Source organism: Ziziphus jujuba, chromosome 4 (assembly GCF_031755915.1).
Source record: "Ziziphus jujuba cultivar Dongzao chromosome 4, ASM3175591v1".
NCBI lineage: Eukaryota > Viridiplantae > Streptophyta > Magnoliopsida > Rosales > Rhamnaceae > Ziziphus > Ziziphus jujuba.
The window spans coordinates 27,573,544-27,595,862 of record NC_083382.1 but is presented as its reverse complement, the minus strand read 5'-3'; the positions used below and the strand labels follow the sequence as shown (position 1 = coordinate 27,595,862).

The window sequence follows — 22,319 nt, the reverse complement described above, 5'->3', positions numbered from 1 at the left end:
ATTACATTATATTTTGTAAATGTCACTTTTGGATTGTTGAAAATTATTTGAATCTTCTTTATTTTCATTTTAAAATATAAAAAATAATTATTAAAAGATATTTTTTCTTGATAATTTTTCATATAGTTGATATAAATATTTAAGAGCTAAGTTTGCATGTATAAGTACTATCGACATTGAAATTTCAAATATTGTTTTGCAAAAATATATTTTTTATACACCTTTCAATTTTTGTCTACGTTCTAATTTTTATCTATTTTATAATATTTATATAAATATTATATTTATTATTTATACAAATATTATATTTATTATTGTAAAAAAATAATAATACGTAAGTAAATTTGTAACTTGTGATAATAATTTTCTCTAAAAATATGATAGATAAACTTGTCTAATATAATGTTGGACATTGTTTATTGAATGTGATTTTTTTATTTGCCTAATTATTAAAAGCCAATTAAAATGTAGAAAAAAATTATTAATAATATTAATTTAGCAAAAAGTTTTACTAAACGTTAATAATATTTAAAAAAAATTAAATAAAAAAATTTAACGAAAAAATCATAAATATTTTCAAAATTTTTATACAAATTTCTGAATATTTCATAGGAATTATAGATTTTTTAATAAAATTATGAAGAATTTGATGTGGATATTATGATAAAAATTTCCATAAAAATTATGAAGAAATATCAAAAATTTCGATAAATATTATGAAAATTATATTTGTTTCTATTTATGAATTAAATTTCCTTCTAATATATTTAAAAAATAAAAATTTTATAAAAATTTTGATGAAAGTTCTAATTTTTTAAACTGTGCACATAAGAGAATTGTATGATGTAGTATTAACAACATTTTTTTTGATAAAAAATTATAGACATTCGGACCGACCCTTTATATATACTAATTTTTAAGATTAGGGATGAACCTCTTAGTGAATATTTATCCATGTTGATTTATGTGTAATGTGTATATCCTCATATTTCATAACAGTAAATCGTTTTTATGGTTTATCATCCTTATTTTAGCAAAGGTTTTTTTTTGAAAAATGACAAGAAAGAGTAGGAATCCAAATGCTTAAAAATTAAATTAATTAGAAAATTTTTTGAGGTTAATGTCCATATATTGCTTCGTTTCAAAAAAAAAAAAAAAAAAAAGTCCAAATATTGCTTCAAATTATTAAAAAAAAAAAAATGCCAAACATCTCCAACCAATAACCAATCGCTCTATTTAAAGCCATACGGAAAAAGCAAAAAAGACAAAAAAATAAAAAATAAAAAATAAGAAGAAGAAATTAATCGATGCCAAAGTTAGAAAACGACACCGTATAGAAAACACGAGGAAGAATCGTGGTCATTTCGTCTCCGTCCGAGTCTTCGTCATCTTTTTTCACAGACAGAGAAAGAGTGAGAGTGAAGAAGTAGTGGGGGGGTTGGGTTAAAAGGGAGAGTTTGGGTATTCGGAGCAACAAGTCGTAATCTCTGTAGAAAGACAAAGAAAAAATGGGGGAAGAGAGAGAGGACCCACAGAAGGTGAAGAGGATAGCGGCGGCGCATTACGACTACGAGAACGACTCACGATGGGCGGACTACTGGGCCAACATCCTCATCCCTCCCAGTATGTCCTCTCGCTCAGACGTTGTTGACCACTTCAAGCGCAAGTTTTACCAGAAATACATCGTCCGTACTCTCTCTCTCTCTCTCTCTCTCTCTCTCCCCCAATTATCCTTCACTTCCACGTGTATTCTATCTGATTAATTTTATATATGCAAATACACCCAAATATTGCTTGCTTGATTATTTGCTTTCTTTCCTAAGATTCGCACGCATACGAATGGGTTTTATCTGGGTTCTATCGGTTTATGCTTAATTAGGTCGTTTGAGATCGGAATTTTTTGATTTTGACATTTTGTTCTCGAATTCTTCGTCTGGGGTTGTTTATTTGTTTCCTTTTTCTTTCTTCTCTTGTTCATGATAATAGTATAATTTGCTATGTGCTGCTATGAGCAGTGGAATTTTATTGGAAATTTTGATGTGTAATTTTTATCTGGGATTATCTTAGCTCTCCTGCTGTCTGGGGTTTTGCCTTTTTTTGGGGTGGTGTTTGATCCGAAAAGCTCCTAGAATTATTTGCGTTCTATGTGGTCCGTATTTCTTGCTCTTATTCTGGAGTGAATGATTAATATTATATATATATATATATATATGCATTTTTTTTTTTTTTTTCGTTTTTGTTTTTTGGGTTTGATATTGTTTGTTTGTGGGGCTTTGACTCTTGGAGAGTATTGGGTTAGTATTGGGTTTAGCATACTTCTTTTCTTAATTTTCTTTCACGTGCACTGCTGTCGATGATTATGTGGTGTATTGAGACTTGTGAATATAGGTTATATCATTTTTTGTTTAGTTCCCTTTACATATTTCATCAAAGCTTGTCTGTATTACTTCCCTTGTTCATGAACTTCAAAAACAAAAGCTGTGGTCCTTCATGAATGCACCAAAGAAGGCAAAGTACTTGGTTGAATGGCTATGCAGTAAGGAGGGTGGTTGTGGTTCCATATTATATATATTGCTTTGTTGGTTGATACTGATGATTTTTGGAAGCTATGGAAGCATGGCCAATCACTTTATCTGTTTTATCATTTAATTGAGCATTATCTTAAATTTTACATCTTTATTTACTTAAGACCTGAATGTCCACTACAGGATCCTGATCTTGTCGTAGAGCCAATGTCTTCTGGCAGTACTTCTCAGCCAGCAAGACGGCCAGCATCATCTTCGACTCAAACACCACTGACAAATGAGCAACCACGTTCACAGAGCTCAGGTAGAAAACCGTTTTCTTTCACCTGTTAGAAATTATTATTCTGATTGTTTTGTTGCACTTGCTTATGCTGGATCGAAGCTAAAACTTATATATGCAGGCTCGGCTGCAAGAACTTCTGGTACATCAGCACCTGCTGGTCCCAACCCAACTTCTCTTCGTTGGGATCGACAAACCATTCAATTTTCTGTCAATGCTTGGGTATGAAATTTATCCATTCATGCTTTTACACTTACAAACAAGTTTACATAAAAGTGCACATTTAGGAATCTACTTATGCAAGACATCCTTCTTTTCATCCTCTTATTATATTCAGTTAGACTTTTACCTTACTGGAATCTGAAAATTCTAAAATCAGGGAGAAATTTTTGACAGTTAAATGTACTTTTTCTGTTTAATTATTGCTTATTTATTACTTTTGCAAGAAATGATATTTTTCCTTTGAAAGCAAGGTATTATGTGGTTGTACTGCTTATCATAAGTTTTGTTAACGTTTAAATAAGTTATGTTTTAGGTGACTGTTTGTATGTTAAAAATAAGCTTAGTATACTATTTTTATTTGAAAATTAAGTGTCACATGTATAGCACCTTTCTAATCTGCTGTGTTTTCTTTTCCTTAGAGAATATTTTCTGTTCATATTGATTCTATTTACTTTGCTTTCTCCTTCAGGTGTTTGTTGTGGCTGTGCTTGCTATTTTTCCACTGGTACCTAGACATCTTTCGCATAGGGCATATCGTCTTTCCTTTATGGGCACTGCATGTTCTTCTCTGTACTCCTTGTACTCACTATATGGAGTAAGTTATTTGTCGACCAACTTTTTAATTCTCAATTGCTCTAAATCTTTTTGCCCTATTTGTAACTTCTCTTTTATTGTTTCAGAAACCCAGGGCTTGGAACTTACAGGCTTTGCAAGTCTACTTTCAGTCAATACTTGCAACCAAAGATTTTATCTACTTCATTTACTGTCTTTCCTTTGTCACTTCACATCTTTGCCTTAAACGTGAGCATGTCTTGTTCTTCAAGTTCTGTTGCGTTTTTTTTACACCTATGTTGAGCTCCTTTTGAGTGTGTCTAGTGTAATGATGTGATCTTTATTGCAGTTGCTTTGATTCCTGTTTTATGTCGAGCTCTTGATCAAGTTGCTAAGTTCCTTAGACGCAATTTCAATCGGTCCTCCTTGTACAGGTAGAAATTTATGAACCTTTGTTTAATTAGTTTCTGATTTTACTTGATTCCATCAATTTTATGCATATTTTATATCTGCCTTCTCCTTGGTAAACCTTTTTCCCCCCATATATGATAAACCATAATTATCTTTTACTAATTGACTGTTTGGGCATATCTGAGGCATGATGATTCTTGGAACTTTTAGAATTATTTTACGTGATGTACATCCTTATATTTTGATGTTCAGTCTAGCTTAATGATAACTATCAAATGCATCTAATGTATGTGGATGCTTTATGTTGAGTTTTGTACTTTGGTTAGATAGGCCATCTTCCACCTTCTTGAGTACTTTATTTCTTTAGATGTTTTACTTGTGGGTGAGTCTCACATTAGAAGATATTTCTAGATGCAGATTTTATTTATAATTTTTGTTATGGGGATTGGGTGAGTGGAGTGGTGATAGATTTTCCAGCCTCTTTTATCTACAGTAGTTATAGAACTCTATTCCCCCCCCTTTGCTTAAATTATTATCTGAAGCATGGGTTAATATCTTTTGGTGCTTGATATTTTATTTTTAGGATAACATTGTTTGTCCTTTGGTGTTGAACAGGAAGTACTTGGAGGATCCTTGTGTTTGGGTAGAGTCGAATACAACTACTCTCAGCATACTCACATCCCACACTGAGATTGGACTTGGCTTCCTCCTGATTATCTCTTTGTTCTCGTCAGTTCTTTTTTTTTTTTTGCGCTTAAATTTGTTCTTATCAGTTCTCGGAATCTTTATCTTTTTCTATGCATAAAACCTTTTATTGCTTTACTTTGCTATGATTTTGTTCACTTAAGTATTCAACTTCTAATATGATGTTATTTATGCAGGTGGCAGCGCAACATTATACAAACGTTCATGTATTGGCAGGTCTGAAATTCTTCTCTTGTCAAAATATAAAATGGTTTGCTTAGTGGAGCAAACTTGTCTATGTTATGTTGAATCATGCACTTGTTCACACAGTTTGCTAGTTCGTCAACATAATTTTTTCTCATTGATTGTTGAGATCCATTTTCTGAAAACTATACACCTTTCTTTTTAAGTGGTGACCTCTTTATTCTTTCTTTAAAGGCCCTAGTAGATTTTTTCGCTGTGTATAAATAGAACTATTGTTGTTTTGGTTCAAACCATATTGCTTTTCCATCTCTTTTGAAATTAATTACGAAAACAGTGTGACAAGCTAACATCTTCCTTCCTATGGGTCACTATTGCAGCTACTGAAGCTCATGTATCATGCCCCTGTAACTGCTGGATATCACCACAACGTGTGGGGCAAGATAGGGAGGGCTGTCAATCCGCTCATCAACCGCTATGCTCCATTCTTAAATTCCCCTCTTTCTGCTGTTCAGAGATGGTGGTTCAGGTAGATGCTGCTGATTGGAAGTGGAAGAAGATAAAGAGAGAAGGAGATATGTGGGGATACTTAACGAACTATTTTCATTTGAAAGAAGAACTGATATAGCAGATATATGACCAAGTGGCCGTTTTGATTCTACATGGATAAAGCCTTTTTAGCAAGGTTGTTTTTTTGATGATAAATTTACAAACCCAAATGATCTACCACTACTACGAATATTCTTCCAAAATGGAACCTTAATTGCTGATTTTGTTGTATGAAAATTGTTCGATATTCAATCCACAACGGCTTGGGTGCACGTCTTGCTCTCTGTTTCTCAATCCTTCAATTCAAATTGAGAAAATAGATATTTTGTACGGGTAACTTAGTATAATTTTGATGGTTAGAAGTAGCTAAAATTTATTTAGTGATGAAATTAGATAAAAATATGAATAAATGAAATATTAATTAATCGCATGAGTTGAGTCAAGGCAGGCAATAGCCAATCTTGACCCTTGGGAGTCCTAATCCAACGCTTGGGGTTGAACTTTGCATTATAATGTGAAAAATGATACATTTTTTCGGCTGCCTAAATAATTCAGTACGAACATAAAATGCTAAAATTCATAATAGCAAAGTAAAATGCAAAGAATTTAATAGATTTGTCATTACTATTATTATTTTTACGAATAAAATGAATTTCATATTTTATCAACAAAAACAAGGAAAAAAAGGAATTTCATTTTTTTTGGATAAAAAATTTCATGTTTAATTAATATGTGGAATATGTAGCGCATAGTATGCTCACCCTCTCGATGACCTATCAGTAACCAACATGAGGGTGAGGCTTCAGCCCCACCGCGGCTGCTACCATATAAAACTCAACCTCGCCGGCACTGTCACTGGCGCAGCCACACAACGCCACTATGCCACCAAATACACGGCCAAGATTACCTCCACCTCCCCAACCGGTCGGTCCCTCTCTGCGGAGGTCACACCTCCACTGCCACATCCCACTGATATCCGAGGCTACGCTCTGCCACGCCGCGACCTCATTTGCAAAGCCACCCGCATCCTCCTCCACCAATCCCCTTCCGCCACGTCAGACCCCTTCTCCGAGCTCTCTGACTACTTGTCCTCCCTCTCTCTCTCCCTCACCACCTTGGAAGTCTCCGAAATCCTCAAATCCCTGAACAACCCCCGCCTCGCCCTCCGCTTCTTCCGATTCTGCCCCTCTCTTTCCCCGGATTTCCGACACGACTCCTCCACCTACACCCGCCTACTCCTCATACTCTCCAAGTCCACATCTTCGGACCGGCTCGACCTGGTCCGGTCGATCCTCTCGGAGTTGGAAGGGTTCAAAATGCCTGGGACGATCTCGATGGTCAACATCCTGATCGGGTTGTTTGGACGGAGTGAGGACCTGGAAAGGTGCTTGGGTTTGGTGGAGAAATGGGAGCTGAAGATGAACTCGTACACTTACAAGTGCTTGCTTCAGGCCTATTTGCGGTCCCGTGATTCCTCCAATGCTTTCCATACGTATTTGGAAATGCGAAGGCGTGGTTACAATTTGGATATATTTGCATATAACATGCTTTTGGATGCGTTGGCCAAAGATGAAAAGGTTCCATTTTTTTTTTTTGGTTCTCATTGCCTATTGTTTTTTTTGGGGTTTGTTATACGTCTGCAATTTTTGATTAATTACTCATTGTTAAACTGGAAAATATAGTTAGCTATGGTATGCTAATATTTATGAAGTCTGGCAATACATTTTGCTGAACATTGTAGCTTCTGGTTTGATTGTAGGTTTGTGCCAGAAATAGCATCAGTTTGGTTTATAGAGCCAAATGAACATTTCTTTGAAATGTGCTTGAAAATGGAAAGGATTGAAGTTGGTATGCAGACTAGGGAAATGTATATTGTGTGATTCTATCTGCCGACCAAAAGGCTCATTTTATTTATTATTATTATTATATGTCGTGACATCAAAGCAGAAGGCTTGTAAGGTTGCTTATAGCTTATGCATAGTTTTCTTCGTGAATCTTAAAAAAGTACCCATTAACCATGCTGAAGTTAGAGATGTAATTGAAATAAATGTAAGACAAAGAATGGAATGTTACTTTTCCTAGTTGATTTATTGATTGAAATTTTCCATTAATGTCTGAAGTAGATGTAGCTTTCAATGGATCCTAATCACCTGATGTGCAGTATCTTGGCAGGTTGACCTGGCTTACAAGGTTTATGAAGACATGAAAAGGAAGCATTGTGAACCCGATGAGTTTACGTATACAATTATGATTAGAATGACTGGAAAAATGGGTAAAGCTCATGAGGCCTTGGAACTTTTTCAGGAAATGATATCAAAGGGCTGCATTCCTAACTTAATTGCTTTTAATACTATGATCCAGGCCTTAGCTAGGAACAGGATGGCTGGAAAGGCCATCCTTCTCTTCTCAAAAATGGTGGAGAACAATTGTAGACCCAATGAATTTACATACAGTGTTATTTTGAATGTCTTGGTTGCTGAAGGGCAGCTTGGTAGATTAGATGAGGTTGTGGAAATATCAAAGAAATACATGACCAAGTCCATATATGCTTACCTTGTACGGACACTAAGCAAATTGGGACATGCTAGTGAAGCTCACCGGCTATTTTGCAACATGTGGACTTTACACGAGAAGGGAGATAGGGATTCTTATGTGTCCATGTTGGATAGTTTATGCAGTGCAGGTAAAACAACAGAGGCTATTGACCTTCTGAGCAAGATTCATGAAAAAGGGATAACTACTGACACTATCATGTATAACACAGTATTCTCAGCTCTTGGAAAGTTGAAGCAAATACCTCATCTAATTGAGCTTTATGAGAAGATGAAACGTGATGGCCCTTCACCAGACATATTTACCTACAATATTCTGATATCCAGCTTTGGTAGAGTCGGTAAAGTTGCTGAGGCTGTTAAATTCTTTGAAGAACTCGAGAACAGCAATTGCAAACCTGATATTATCTCTTACAATTCTTTGATCAACTGCCTAGGGAAGAATGGTGATCTAGATGAAGCACATATGAGATTTAAGGAGATGCAAGAGAAAGGATTGAGTCCTGATGTGGTTACATACAGCACTCTCATCGAGTGCTTTGGCAAGACAGATAAAGTGGAGATGGCCAGCAGGTTGTTTGATGAGATGATTGCCGAAGGCTGCTATCCAAACATTGTAACATACAACATTTTACTTGATTGCCTCGAGAGGTGTGGGAGAACTGCTGAGGCAGTTGATTTGTATGCTAAACTTAAGCAGCAGGGGCTGACACCGGATTCAATTACATATGCAGTGCTGGAACGGTTGCAGAGCGGTTCTCATAAGAAAATTAGAGTTCGTAAGCAGAGTCCGATTACTGGTTGGGTTGTTAGCCCTTTAAGGTGATAAATGACAATTTTGCTATTGCTTGATGAGGTTTGTACATACACAATTTTGCATTCACCCCTTTTGCAGCGCTTTTGAATTGCTGATACCATGTGACTAAAATGGTGATAATCACACCTGGAGACTTGCTTGTTGAATTATTTTTCTTAATCGATATTCAGGTAAAAATAAACTTAGGGAAAGGTAGGCAGGATTTGAGGTCATTACAGACTTTGGTTCCCAAACTCAATTGGTATAAAAGTTTTTGAGCTTTTCTCGGGTTTGGGCTGGCTGTTTTTATTGTTTAAGTTCAGATTTTATAACATAATTTTAGGTTGAGATGTGAAGGTGGTTTGACACTGCTTTATCTGTAATTTGATTAGTCTATGATATAATTATGACAAAATATTAGATTTTATGAAAAGAAATCAAAATATTAAGATCCCATCTTACATAAAAAATAATTCAATCATACCAAAATCAATTTAATAATTATATATAAAATATAACAAAAAGGTGACAATCAAGATACAAATATGTAATTACAAACATAATAGCATGAAAGATGGTATTATCGATGTTGACAGACTTATAATATAAATTAAATAGGATAATTGTCATCTGATTCATACATATGTAGATATTAAAGTTTCAAGTTCAATTACTATCTTAGATAATATTTAACAAAGCTTTCGCAGGAGTACTATATACCCTGCTGAGGTTTACACTAAAGTCCGCATAGTCCTCGCAGTTCCAGCTGTGGTCTTCCACCATAATTAATATATGAGTTTGGTATTTAGAATTTGATATTATATAATATATAATATAAAGTTGGCAAATGGGTAGAGTATGGTATAAGAGTTGTGTGGGACAACAATATTGAAGTTAAAAGGAAAAACATGCTCTGCCTTTTCAAAAGAAGCGCATCAACAATCAACATGTTTTGGTTTTTTTTTTTTTTGTTTTCAAAGTTTCACAATTTCATCCAAAGAATATTTAATTAATGTCAAGTCCATTCAAATCTCTTTACCTCATTATGCCTGTAATTTCACTATTATCTGACATCATACTCCACAATATTCCACAAATTCCCGTGTGAACCATACCCACACATGGCTGGTTGGCTGGCTATGAAACCTAACCTCCAGCAAATGAATCATATCCTACCACAAATAAAACATAAATTGTAAGAGCAAGACGGAAGTGTTATTTATTACCAAGAAAAAAACGAGGGAAGTCTTATTATGTGTCCTAAGAAATTTTAGCAATGACTTTTCGTTTAATCTACACACTGTGAGAATTGGAAGTCCTAGTTGTGCACGTCACGCTAAATTATTATTTATCTTTATAATGATCATCACTGGTGAAATTTGTTGACATGGCAATGGAAAATAATTTGTATTTATTTATTATTATTATTATTTGAAAACTTCAAATTTAATATGGGAAAGTAGAGTATAACGGGTAGCAATTTAATTGATATACGTGCATATGGATTATTAGTGATAATTAAATGGTTGGATGATTATGTGGTTATAATTAAAATTTTCAGATGAGCATGTGAATTCCATTAATAATTGAGGAATAACATTTTTATATGGTTATACACGTGTAAGACCCTTTTAACCTTATCTTATAAGGTTTTGCAGTCGAAATTGAAGGCTGCAAGCGACAGTCTAAAACATGGGAATAGCATTTCCATTTAAAAATCGTTTGTCAGATAAATAAATAAAATTAAAAAAATTTTTTTTTTAATAATTTTGTATATTAATTCTGTGACAATAAAAAAAATAAAAACTGTGAAGTATACTATTTATTTATGAAAATTCTGTTAAACAAGCTGATTTAATATTTTATTTATTTTTATTTAAAAAAAAATCTTGTGTGAGTTTCTAATTTTTTTAATCAAATATAATTTTAAAATAAAAAATTATAAATTAACATTTTAGAACATTTTAAATAAAATTTATTAAAAAAATTATTTAAAATATTAATTATTAAAAAAAATACTATATAAATATAGATACTTTCCAAAATTAATATCGTATAAAGTCTAATAAAAAAAACTATTAGAAATGTCTAAAGTCTTCTCTTCTCTTGCCACAACAAAGACATATTCGAAATTGAATGATTTTGACACTAATGTCGACACCCAAAAAAAAAACAAAATATTCTTTTTTCTTTTTATAATTTTTTTTTTGAGTTTTAATTTGATATTTTAAAATTATTATAAATAGAATGCTGGTATGCTATATTAGATTATGTTGTGTCATGCAGTGATTGGAGCATGGGGTTTATGACACAAGCCTCGGAAGGAGTCTTTTTGCTATTCACTTGCCACGTTTTTCCACACACAAACCTCTTCGCCTGCCCTGCATTTGCATGCATGTCTTTCGGTTCTAGATTGCCAAATGCTATTAATTATTTAATATTTAACGTTTTATTTTCCCAAAATGTAAATTTAAAAAAAAATAAAAATAAAAAAAGTGGGGGGACGGTGATCATATGGGGCCGGTCCCACGTAAAGTAGGGCTCAAAGATTAAGATATTCGATGTGAGCGATTCGATTGTTTTTTGTAAAGTCGGGAGGGATGATGACGTTGATTTGAGCGGTGAAAAAAGAGAACCCCATTAACAATTTCCCCGGTAGATCCGCAACTTTTGTCTCTTAGTGCGCCAACTCAACGGTCATATTTAAAAAGTAATCGGACACGAAAGGCGCATGGTATCTGATCCTACATTCCCACACGCAAAAACCGCCACGAACAAATTCGTGAACTAGAAATCTCTTTCCCTATTTTTCATTTATTTATTTATTTATTTTTTCCTTCTTGCTATAAGGTTTTATCCCACTACGACCATACGCGGGACCCGAATTTAAAAAAAAAAAAAGAAAAAAAAGAGAAGCGTTACGGGAATCCGATCCATTTTGCCTTTCCGGCGAGACTTTTTTTTGTTTGTCATGTCGACGGCCACCGAGGAGGCCGATCGTATTTCGTCGTCGTTGGGAGGTGAAAGCACGGAGGACGATAAGAAGCCATTCCTTCCTCGGATTATTACGGGTGGTGGTGGTGGTGGTGGTGATAGTAAGAATCAGAGCCGACGACGACTCGTTTCGAAGTCCGTCGTCGGACCTAGTACGCCTCGGCATCTCAAAGCTGTTGGCCGTGAAATCGAACATGCTGCCAAAGAGACTTATTTGATCACTCGCCTCGCATTCACTCTCCTAAGATATCTCGGGTACTCAGAATCATCCTTTCTTTTGTTTTTTGTTTTGCGTGTGGTCAAAATGAGGGTGGAGTTTTTGAATTTCTGAGGAAATCGAGGGTTACAGAAAAGTTGTTTGGTTTCTGTGAAAATGAAATTTTGGCCGAAAAGAATAATTGATGGATAATTTAGTGTAATTTCATCGAGTAAAATGGTAAAGTTATGAATCATTTTTTAATTCGAAAAAGGTACGAACAAGTTCATTGGATTTCCATGCATCTCCTGTTCGCTATTTTTAAAAAAAAAAAATTATTATAGCAATTATGACATCATTTTGGTTTTGGTTAATCTTAAAGTTATTGGCGTGCATGGGCTATTTTCTTACATGCTAAGCTAACAAAAACAATAAAGCTTGCCTTTCCTTGGCAATTCAATTTTTTCATTAATTCGTCATATCCAAGTACAACATTGTATTTAGTGATTTGTAATAATTGTAATAAAATGTATTTGATATGTAATTTGAAAATAATATTTATAATTAAAATTATATTGAAAGATATATTGGGAATTTGAAGAAAAGAGAAATGGAGAGAAGTGTTGATGAAATGAAAGATTAAATTTGGGGAAAATATGTGTAGCTCCTCTAAATTGTTGTAATTTGAATGATTGATTTTTTTGAAATAAAATTATATTTGTGTGGGTGATTTGTTATTTTTAAAGCAAAAAAAAAAAATAAAAAAATAAAAAAATAAAAAAATAAAAAAATTAAAGTTTTTGATTCTTCAACTAAACATAGCGCAGAGATTTTGAAGTAATGCAAGGGACACTGATTCTCAATTTTGAGAACATAAATGCACAAGTCTTGCATCTTGTGTTTGTTAGAGTGAAATTTGGCGTGCTTTAGACCTATGTCTTTTGTCATCTTTATTGGCTGTCTAAATGAGAAAAAATTGATTATCAAGATTTGTGCCTGAATTTATCTATAAGGGTCTCAGTGAACTAAACTTTCATTTGTCTGGTTCTTTTTTTTTGAATGAAATATAAATTTATATTCTTTTAATCATATATTTTCATTCAGGGTAGGCTACAAGTGGATCACAAGATTTCTTGCGCTTACTTGTTATGCATTGCTACTTATGCCTGGCTTTCTTCAAGGTGAGTGTAATTGGTTGAATAAGTATTAGCAGCCAGGCAGTAACTATGATTTGTCTTTATATTTCCTTTATTTATTATTTTATACATCTAGATATTTATGGAAGGGATTCACTTCTTTTACAAGCCATTTAAGGAATAGACAGAAAAGGAATAAATATAATTTATGCAGATTGCAGAAGTCACATCTAGTTAGGTTTTGTGTTTCAAATTTATGCAGATTGCAGAAGTCACATCTAGTTAGGTTTTGTGTTTCAAATTTCCGTTGTGATTTGTCAAGATATAACTTCTTAAGGATTTTTTTTAATGGAAAAAGATCTCTATAGTAGGATTAGTTTAGCCTTTTTTGTGAAATTATTTAATACCAAAGCTTGGAGGATGGAAAATATATCCTCGAAAGTTTTGATGATCTCTTTCTTCAGCACCTTCATGAAGGAAAGAATGTGAAATAGGGAAATGTTTGTTAAAGATCTCATTGTAAAATAATCAGTAAAATCTTCAGCAGTTTGTACATGAAGACATAATTTGCTTGATGGTCCATTGTGCTAAGGGTAGAATACCCTGACAGGATTTTGCATCATCCAGATCATCCCTATTGAAAGTGGTGAAGTATAATTGTTTTTGTCTCCCTTTTATGTATCCTTAGTAGAGATATTATTAGATTCCATCCTGCTGGATGGTCTCATAATTTGAAATGACTTATCATTGAAGCTTTTGCTATTTAAATGTGATAGAACTATTATCCCTTTTATAGTCCTATATGTTTATATAGATGGAACATAACTTGCTTGTTAATTTTTTCTTCAGTTGCCTATCATTACTTCTTCTCAAGACAGGTCAGGAGGAGTATTGTATATGGAGATCAACCAAGAAATAGGTAGGTCAATTTGATACATGTGATAATATATACATGTATATTTGTAATTTTTTTTCCCTATTACTTACTTGTTTATATATATATATATTTTTTTTTTTCAAATTATGATTTACAGGTTAGATCTATATTTACCTACAAATACTAATGGACCAAAGCCAGTTGTGATATTCGTAACTGGTGGAGCTTGGATCATTGGGTGAGTGTTTTTAATAGATAATAGATTTGTCCTTGCTATTTAAGATGGACGTATTTCATTTGCATATTCTTTTATCCATATTATTTAGCAATACATTTTTTATGCAAATGTTGCACACTGATCTAGTCCTTTTAACTTTAGTTCTAGTGAATATTTATAAAGTATGTAATATGTTGGCGATAATTTTGTTTTGTACTAACTAATAAACATATTCCTGTACACTGACCAAGCCTTTGTTATTATTTCTTGTAAAGTAAGCCTCACCTATACTCCACTAAAATATCTCGCTGAAGCCTCTCTGTGCATGTTTCAAGCTCGACAACATGGTTTATTGTCCATTTCCGATTTTGAATTTCAGCAAATAATGTTTTAGCATTTGTGATCAATCCAAATTTTCTTACCCTCATAATTCATAATTATTCTGATAAACATTGAAGATGGTATGGGAACTAGTGTTTAGGCAGAAAATCATGCCATTATTCCAATTTCTATGACATTGTAGCATGCTGCTATTTGAGATTTGGAGAGTATGGTTGAACTTTTCCTTGATAGGTTGGAGGTAAGGAGGAGATTAAATGTCAGTATATTTAAGTGGAAGGTCCTACTAGTTTTTGATCCAAGATATTGGGGAGAAGACTTATTGGAACCATGTAAAATAATGTTTCCAGTCAAGTATATAAATTAATGACTACGTGGAACTTCCTACTAGTTTTGGATTCAAAATATTAGGAAGAAGACTTAAATATGCGTGATAGGAAGTACAACATAATGTTTCCAGTCAAGATCTGGCCATTTTCTACCCTTTTTAGCCATGTATTTATCTGTAAACAAATCACTCCTGTTGGAACAAATGCATGTTAGAATGTAAGACATCCATATAACTTGAAATCATCATGATGTACTCCCTTAATTTTCTCACCTTATTCATCATTCTTTATCTTTCTTCTGTTACTTGGTATGAAGACTTTTTATTTTTCATATTCTATGTCATTTATTTAGTTTTTCATTTTACAATAAGTTGTATTGTTTCACAATTATTTAGGTACAAAGCATGGGGTTCCCTTTTAGGACTGCAGTTGGCAGAAAGAAATGTCATAGTGGCGTGCCTTGATTACAGGTAATTGGTTTCAGTTCAAGCAGTACATGTTGAAGTTTACTGTTGATCGTGCCCAGACATGCTGTTGTGAATAAAGATAAATAAAAAAGGGCATATGTGTCCTAACTTTTCCTTTGTAATACCACCACCACCCTTTGTTAATCATTACAAGGACATATGTGTCCTAGTCTATCCTTATTCTAAGAAAAAATGGTTAAATATAAGAAAGAAAAAGAGCAGGAAACCCATACCAAGTAGACTTGTATCTATTGCTAATGTCTAAGACAATTTATCACACACTAATTATAATCAGTCTACCCATATCATGAGAAGGTATAAAATGTTGGGCAGCTTTTCTAAAGCTTGATCTCTCTATATTCAGAGCCAATGTGCAATTAGCTTTATTACTGTATCAGTAGATTGTATAAATTGTTAAATGAATTTATGCAGTTGTTGTCTGTTGTTGCCCGCACTCACAGGACATTTTCTGCTGATACGATTTGTACAGAAATTTTCCCCAGGGTACCATTAGCGATATGGTGAAAGATACTTGTCAAGGGATCTCATTTGTATGCAACAACATAGCTAACTATGGAGGTGATCCTAACAGGTGATGCGCTAATTTATTTGTTCCTCATTCACAATCTCATCATCATATGGTCACTGATTTTTACCCTCTCTTTTCTGTGCTTATTTGAGTAGAATTTATCTAATGGGGCAATCAGCTGGTGCACACATTTCTGCATGTGCTCTCTTGGAGCTAGCAGTCAAAGAATCCAAGAAAGAAAAGAGCATGTCTTTAAGTGTCTCTCAGATACAAGCTTATTTTGGTTTATCTGGAGGGTAAAACTCTTATTTTATAACAAATTTTCCCATGTTTATCGAATTTGAAGCTAGCTTCTTTGACTATATATATTTTTTGAAATTGTGCTCTTCATTGTTGATTACTACACAAATTCATGAATCCATAGAAGTATTATTTTATTTGCTGTATAGGAAAAAAAATGTTACTTCCTGGACGTGGAAAATTGAAAGGTCTTCCATTTGGATTTCTCAGTTATGGGATTTCCTTGTATAAAAACTGATGGCAATTTTTAAGTTGAGGCACACTGGTAAATTGTGCTAATTGCTGTGCTTTTTAAGGTATAGAAGTAATATAAGCATGTACTGTTTAGCAGAGGTGTGCCATTATTGCAATATGTTTGTTTTACCTAAGGGTAATACACGAATGAAGGGCTAGTTTTCTGTGGGAGTCCTCTATGGTATGGTGCAGAGAATCCTAAAAAATAAATGACCATCGCTACTCGATAAACATCATAATATCCAGAAAGCTTGATGGATTCAGTATTCTACATGCCAATTTTGCTTCATAAAGAAGCATTTATTGATTTTAATTTTCTCAGAGAATAGAAATGCTAAGGTTAAAATTATGTCCTTGACAATTCTTTTGCTCTGTGTCACCAGGCCTGCATGATTGCAACGTTGTAACATTTCATGATATCTTTGTGGTAGCATTAGCAACTTATAATTCTACTTCTCTTTGATGCTCATACGTCGATTGAACAACTCATTGATGGTTATAAATAGATTGATAGATAGATCCTTTTTTTTTTTTTTTTTTTTTTTTGAATTCCTGTGAACAGGTATAATTTACCTAAATTAGTCGACCACTTCCATTGTCGTGGACTTTATCGGTCAATATTTTTAAGGTACTTAAAAATTGACATATTTCATTTGCTGAACCATAGACACTATACTCATCAATTGTAGCTCTATTACTCTTCTCACTTTTTTACTTAGTAGAGTGCTATTCTTTTTGTCACTTGTCATTGCAGCATCATGGAAGGTGAAAAATCCTTGAAACTATATTCTCCTGAAGTTAGGATACAGGACCCAAGCATTCAACATGCTGTTTCTCTCTTGCCTCCTATCATTCTTTTTCATGGAACTGCAGATAATTCCATACCTTCAGAAGCCAGGTGAGAATATTCCCAGAAATGTGTGCTAAGAAGCAATCTTATATTTGTATGGAATATTGCCTTCCATGCAGATGTTTTTGAATTTTTCTCTCATGGTTTTAGAATCAGTGCCATATTTATATTCATCTGATCTGAAATCTAGGAAACAACTACATAGGAATGCCTCGTGTAAAATGGATTCTTCTGAAACCATAAGAATACTACTCTGCATTATCAATTAAAGACTTGAACGAAATAATATACTTTTTTGTGTTTCAATGGAAACTTCAAAGTTTACTCCATTTTGCCCTGTAGATATGATTAAGTTATTATACGAAGATTTTGATGGTTGTGCAACAGTTCAAGATACTAACATGTTATGTGCAGTCAAACTTTTGCAGATGCTCTTCACAGGGTAGGGGCTCGAGCTCAGCTTGTACTATACGATGGCAAGACTCATACAGATTTGTTTCTTCAGGCAAGTGATGTTTTGATGTGTTCATTTTTCCATTGCACTACTACAAATTTTATTGCCATAACTTTTTTATTCTTATTGTTATTTTTGGTATTTTGGTTGAATTGCTAATCCAGAATGAACTTATTATTTATTTTTAAATTCTACTGATTCTCTCTTTAGTCTTACTATAAACAATTAATATTTTTATGGACAGGTTTACATTGATTATTTGAATTACATGGGGAAGGGATTAATCTTTTACCTCTTTTTTGTCTCAAAATCTCATGATTTTGATCATAAGAAAAAAGAAACTTTATCTATCATACTCTCACACATTGATTACTTGTTTGCTATATGCTAATGTAGAATGCCTTACACAGTATTTTCAAATACATGAAACATTCATGATTTAAAAAAAAAATCTGTCAAAGGAAAACAAAGGGGAAAAATGTCCAAGCATTTATTGTGATATTGATCCTTAAAACTCTTTTTGTACTGGCGGTTGCACTTTGCAGGATCCTCTGAGAGGTGGTAGAGATGAACTGTTTGACAACTTAATTGCTGTGATACAAGCTGATGACAAGGAAGCTCTTGACAAGGATGCTATATCACTTCTCAGGAGACGCCTTGTACCGGAGTTTTTGTTGAGGATGGCTCGCGAGATTAGCCCCTTCTAAACCCTGTCCTCCTGGCCTCATAGTTCTGAATTTTCTTTTTTTCTTTTTTTTTTTTCATAACCAGCTAGGGTCCTTTTTAGTGGCGTTTGTAATGCTTACTTATGGTCGTCCAATGTGTATCTCCCTTTTCTGATATTATGAATTGGAGAGAGACACCAGGGTTGTAATCTTAACATTGATGTATCACATGATTTATATTGCATCAATACAAGTTTTGCTTTTAAACAAAAATAAACTGTTATATTCCCATCTTTATTTACTATTAGTTGCCAAGTTTTGATGCAATATAATTAATTGTGAGACAATAAACAATGATGGGAGTTCAAATACCCACACTAACAAAAAAAGAAAAAGAAAAGTCAATTAATAAATTGGGGAATCTTCAAAAAGGAGATATGAAAAAAAAAAAAAAAAAAAAAAAAGAAAGAAAAAAAGAAGAAGATTTGGGGATTCAATACCCGCAAGGAAAGGAAAAGACCCAGCATGGAATAGACAAGTAAACGAACACAGAAACAAAGCAGAAGACGCGTAAAAATCATAATCATGTTTAAAAATCTTTCTTCCGCTGAATTGATCACTACTCTTTATGTAACATTCTTTACTTTTCTTTATCTTTCTTTATCGAGCCCAGAATTGGGGTTCAATAATAAGTATTGATCTTGAAGAAGACTTGGTCACAAAAATTCATCTAATATCCGTTCAGAGAAATAAAAAAAAAAAGAAAATACAAGTCAATGGCCTATGTATTTTGCCCATTCTCTACTCTCTGATTAGAATTTTCAACAGCTTGTTGTAAAACGACAATAGTTTGTAGTAGAAATGGCGTATATAAACAGTAGAGTGGGTCCAAGTGCCATATATAACCATAAACTAATAATAATCGAGCTCATAATACCCATTCAAAATGAAGGCCTTTCTTATGCTATCCCTTATCTTGCTTTCACTTCTCTTTTCTCCCTCCTCGACTACAGCTGCCCGAGATCTCTATGCCCGACATTTCAAAGGTCAGCTTCTATATATACATATATATATATATCTATGTATATTCACTAGCTATGACAACGTATAACATTTAAAGGATAAAGGTATAAATTTTTTTACATGCCTACTTTCTGTACAAACTCCAAATTTATTTTAAAATATATAATAACGATTTTATAATGCTACGCCCAAAATACAGTGGGTGTGTGCACACTGTTACAACAGTGCACAATATAAATATTATATATATATACATATGATTCTGCATGTACTGATATGCTTATATATATATATATATCATATCAAAAAAAGAAAAAAAAAAATAAAAAAATATATATATATCGAATCCGGCTGCCATATGGATTATGCATGCGGAGAAAACTGTCGTTTTCTCTCTCTTTTCAAAACCGTCTCATTTTCTTGTAATCTGTGTCCGGACAGTCCAGGTGATAAAATCATCTTGTTGGAAATTTGTTAAGGAAATCGCGTATTCTCTAGTGTTATTTATTTATTTATTTGGTATACACGTACGAATTATCCTGGACAATTTGCAGTAATAACTAAAATAGCCTAATAATATTATGTTATCTGTGTGGATCCAACACCAGTATCTGATGCGAGGGCACCAAGCACATCAGTAACTCCACATCGTGGTCGTGGCAGTTTCGGATATTCAGCAGCACGCGACCATGGCAGCCCCAAACCAGAGAAATGCGATCCATACAGGCGCAATTGTACTGGAAATCCCACACCAGAGAAATGCGATCCATACAGGCGCAATTGTACTGGAAAACCAGAGAAATGCGATCCATACAGGCGCAATTGTCATAGAAATTAGAGTGTTTGAGACGATCAATATAGTCACGAAACTACTGGATGAGTTTCAGCAAGTAATTCTTTGTCCTTAAAGTCATATTATAAACGTGTCGTTAAGCATAAATTAAAGTCATTTGGACTCGTCCTTCATATATGTATACAATACAAGTGTGAAAGCTGCATGGACTATGTATGTGTATTTGTGTGTACGTGTTGCGTGTATGAGAGAGATAGAGGGAGAGAGATGTCCTTATAATAAGTATGCTTTATTAATTTGCTATTAATGAAAAACTGTACTTTTTGTTCAATTAATGAAAAACTTTGCTTCTACGTAGTTTGAAAATTGTATGCAATATTGCACATGCCAACCAAAGGGCTGTGTGGCATTAATATTTATGATCTTAGAAAGAAAGAGTACTCAAACTCAAAACTCAAAAAGGGCCATTTTTCTTATTGTTATTAAATATTGAAAAATGAACGAAAAAGAAACAGCAACATATGCATTTAATTTACGCTTTTTTTAGAATGGTGATGTCCTTGTCTTCCTTTTGCCTTTTTATGTGGATAACACGTTGACCCCCAAGTCAATAGCCAAGTTATTAATTTTATGTAAACGTATGGTTCAGATTAATAGAGGAAAGTAGATCTTTCTTTTCTATTTTCTGATTCCATTGGGCTTATAATAGAATTCCGTTTCATTTAAAATTATTTTATTTTATTTTATTTATTTTTTATTTTTATGTTCATATATATTTTTAGATGAGATGATATTGCATGTATCAATAAAACGGAACAAAAAAATAATAAATAAAGGAAAAGAACTCCTAAATCTTTTGGATTTGTTGTAATGTATAACTGAAAGTCTCTCTCTATATATAATTACTCACATGCTGGCCCATTATTTATTTAAATCAAATTTAGGAATCATCAAAAAGAAACTAGAGTTCTCTGGTGGTGATCGAGGAGGGAGAAAATAAAGGCCTTCATGTTGAATAGTGAATATATTATGAAGAGCTTTTGATCATGAGCTTTATGGTTATGTATGGCCTTTGGACCCTCTCTACTCCTGTATATCTATGTATACAACTATCTTATTGTGCTCCTCCAACATATATTAATGTTGTACTATGAGGGATTTAAAAATCTGATCTTAGATCTAGTAGAGGAGATTATTGGCCAAAAACCTTGGTCTCATTAATTTATAATCTATTTAGTATAACAGATGAAAAAATCAAAAATAGAAAATCTAACACTTTTAACTATAGAAAAGATATATATATATATATATATAAAATTCAACCCCAATTAGACATTGTGAAAAAGAAAAAATAACATAAATAAAAGGAAAAGAAAGAGAGAGATTTTCATTTTTAATCATAATTATGATTTGTGCTTCTTCTTTTTTTTTTTTTTTTTTTTTTTTTTGGTTTTCTGCTTTTGTTTTTGCATGTTTACTTGTCTATTTCGTGCTGCTGGGGGGTCTTCTCCTCTACTGTCGATAGTGGATTCCAAACCACTCACGAGGATTAGTTTTTGTCGGATAATTAAGGATCTTCTTACTCAGTCAAATCCATTTCTTACTCCATCTGCCGTTTGTTAACCAGTTTGATATATATATATATATATATATATATATATGTGTTATTTTGATTTTGATTTTTTTATTAAATTGTGTGTGGTTTGGTTAGTTTAATTATTTATCAGTGCTAATGATAACTTAGAATTTGTTAAATACTTTAATTATCTCTAAATGTAAAGGAATAAAAAAAGAAAAACAAAAAACACTATGCATGCATGCACTTTCAGTTTTCATATGTGTTTAAGTGGTATTTGGTTGGTTTTTTGTTTTATCTCTTTATCAATTGTTAGTAATTTTTTTTACTTTAAATATTTGTTAGTTTTAATAACATTTAAAGTTTGTTTGACATCTCAAATAATTATAATTTTAAAAAAATAAAAATAAAAAACGGCCAGCATTATTTGAAATTGTGTTTAATTTGTTTTTTTTTTTTTTCAATTTAAGTTTATACTTAATCGAGACGTTAACAAATTATAACTGCAAATTAAGATTAACAAAAATTTAAAATAAGCATATTGCTTGAAAAAAGTCAAAAATAAAAA

At 33.0% G+C, this 22,319-nt stretch overlaps 3 protein-coding genes across 6 annotated transcripts; all 3 read left to right on the top strand.

The window, feature by feature from the left end:
* The first annotated feature begins 1,399 nt into the window (after positions 1–1,399).
* On the top strand, positions 1,400–5,696 carry LOC107416473 (uncharacterized). Of its 3 annotated transcripts, none has more exons than XM_048472410.2 (9): positions 1,400–1,685; positions 2,709–2,829; positions 2,927–3,027; positions 3,497–3,622; positions 3,708–3,828; positions 3,929–4,013; positions 4,606–4,719; positions 4,872–4,911; positions 5,256–5,696. In XM_048472410.2, the coding sequence occupies exons 1-9, from the start codon at positions 1,509–1,511 to the stop codon at positions 5,406–5,408; spliced, it is 1,038 nt and encodes a 345-aa protein (XP_048328367.1). In that variant the 5' UTR covers positions 1,400–1,508; the 3' UTR covers positions 5,409–5,696. The 3 variants fall into 3 exon arrangements, with proteins under 3 accessions (XP_048328367.1, XP_048328368.1, XP_048328369.1); XM_048472411.2 differs by lacking the exon at positions 1,400–1,685 and adding an exon at positions 1,732–1,879; XM_048472412.2 differs by lacking the exon at positions 1,400–1,685 and adding an exon at positions 1,913–2,149.
* A 451-nt stretch (positions 5,697–6,147) lies between these two features.
* On the top strand, positions 6,148–9,064 carry LOC107416472 (pentatricopeptide repeat-containing protein At1g51965, mitochondrial). The gene is made up of 2 exons (XM_048472408.2): positions 6,148–7,001; positions 7,597–9,064. Exons 1-2 carry the CDS (start codon positions 6,213–6,215, stop codon positions 8,800–8,802), a joined length of 1,995 nt encoding a protein of 664 aa, XP_048328365.2. The 5' UTR covers positions 6,148–6,212; the 3' UTR covers positions 8,803–9,064.
* Positions 9,065–11,497: 2,433 nt separating this feature from the next.
* LOC107434728 (isoprenylcysteine alpha-carbonyl methylesterase ICME) lies at positions 11,498–18,636 on the top strand. Of its 2 annotated transcripts, XM_016046215.4 has the most exons (11): positions 11,501–12,021; positions 13,067–13,143; positions 13,948–14,017; positions 14,133–14,213; positions 15,256–15,330; positions 15,818–15,919; positions 16,012–16,152; positions 16,953–17,018; positions 17,145–17,288; positions 17,655–17,745; positions 18,240–18,636. In XM_016046215.4, the coding sequence occupies exons 1-11, from the start codon at positions 11,744–11,746 to the stop codon at positions 18,399–18,401; spliced, it is 1,287 nt and encodes a 428-aa protein (XP_015901701.2). In that variant the 5' UTR covers positions 11,501–11,743; the 3' UTR covers positions 18,402–18,636. The 2 variants fall into 2 exon arrangements, with proteins under 2 accessions (XP_024923371.2, XP_015901701.2); XM_025067603.3 differs by lacking the exon at positions 16,953–17,018 and having other exon boundaries at positions 11,498–12,021.
* The last annotated feature ends 3,683 nt before the right edge of the window (positions 18,637–22,319 follow it).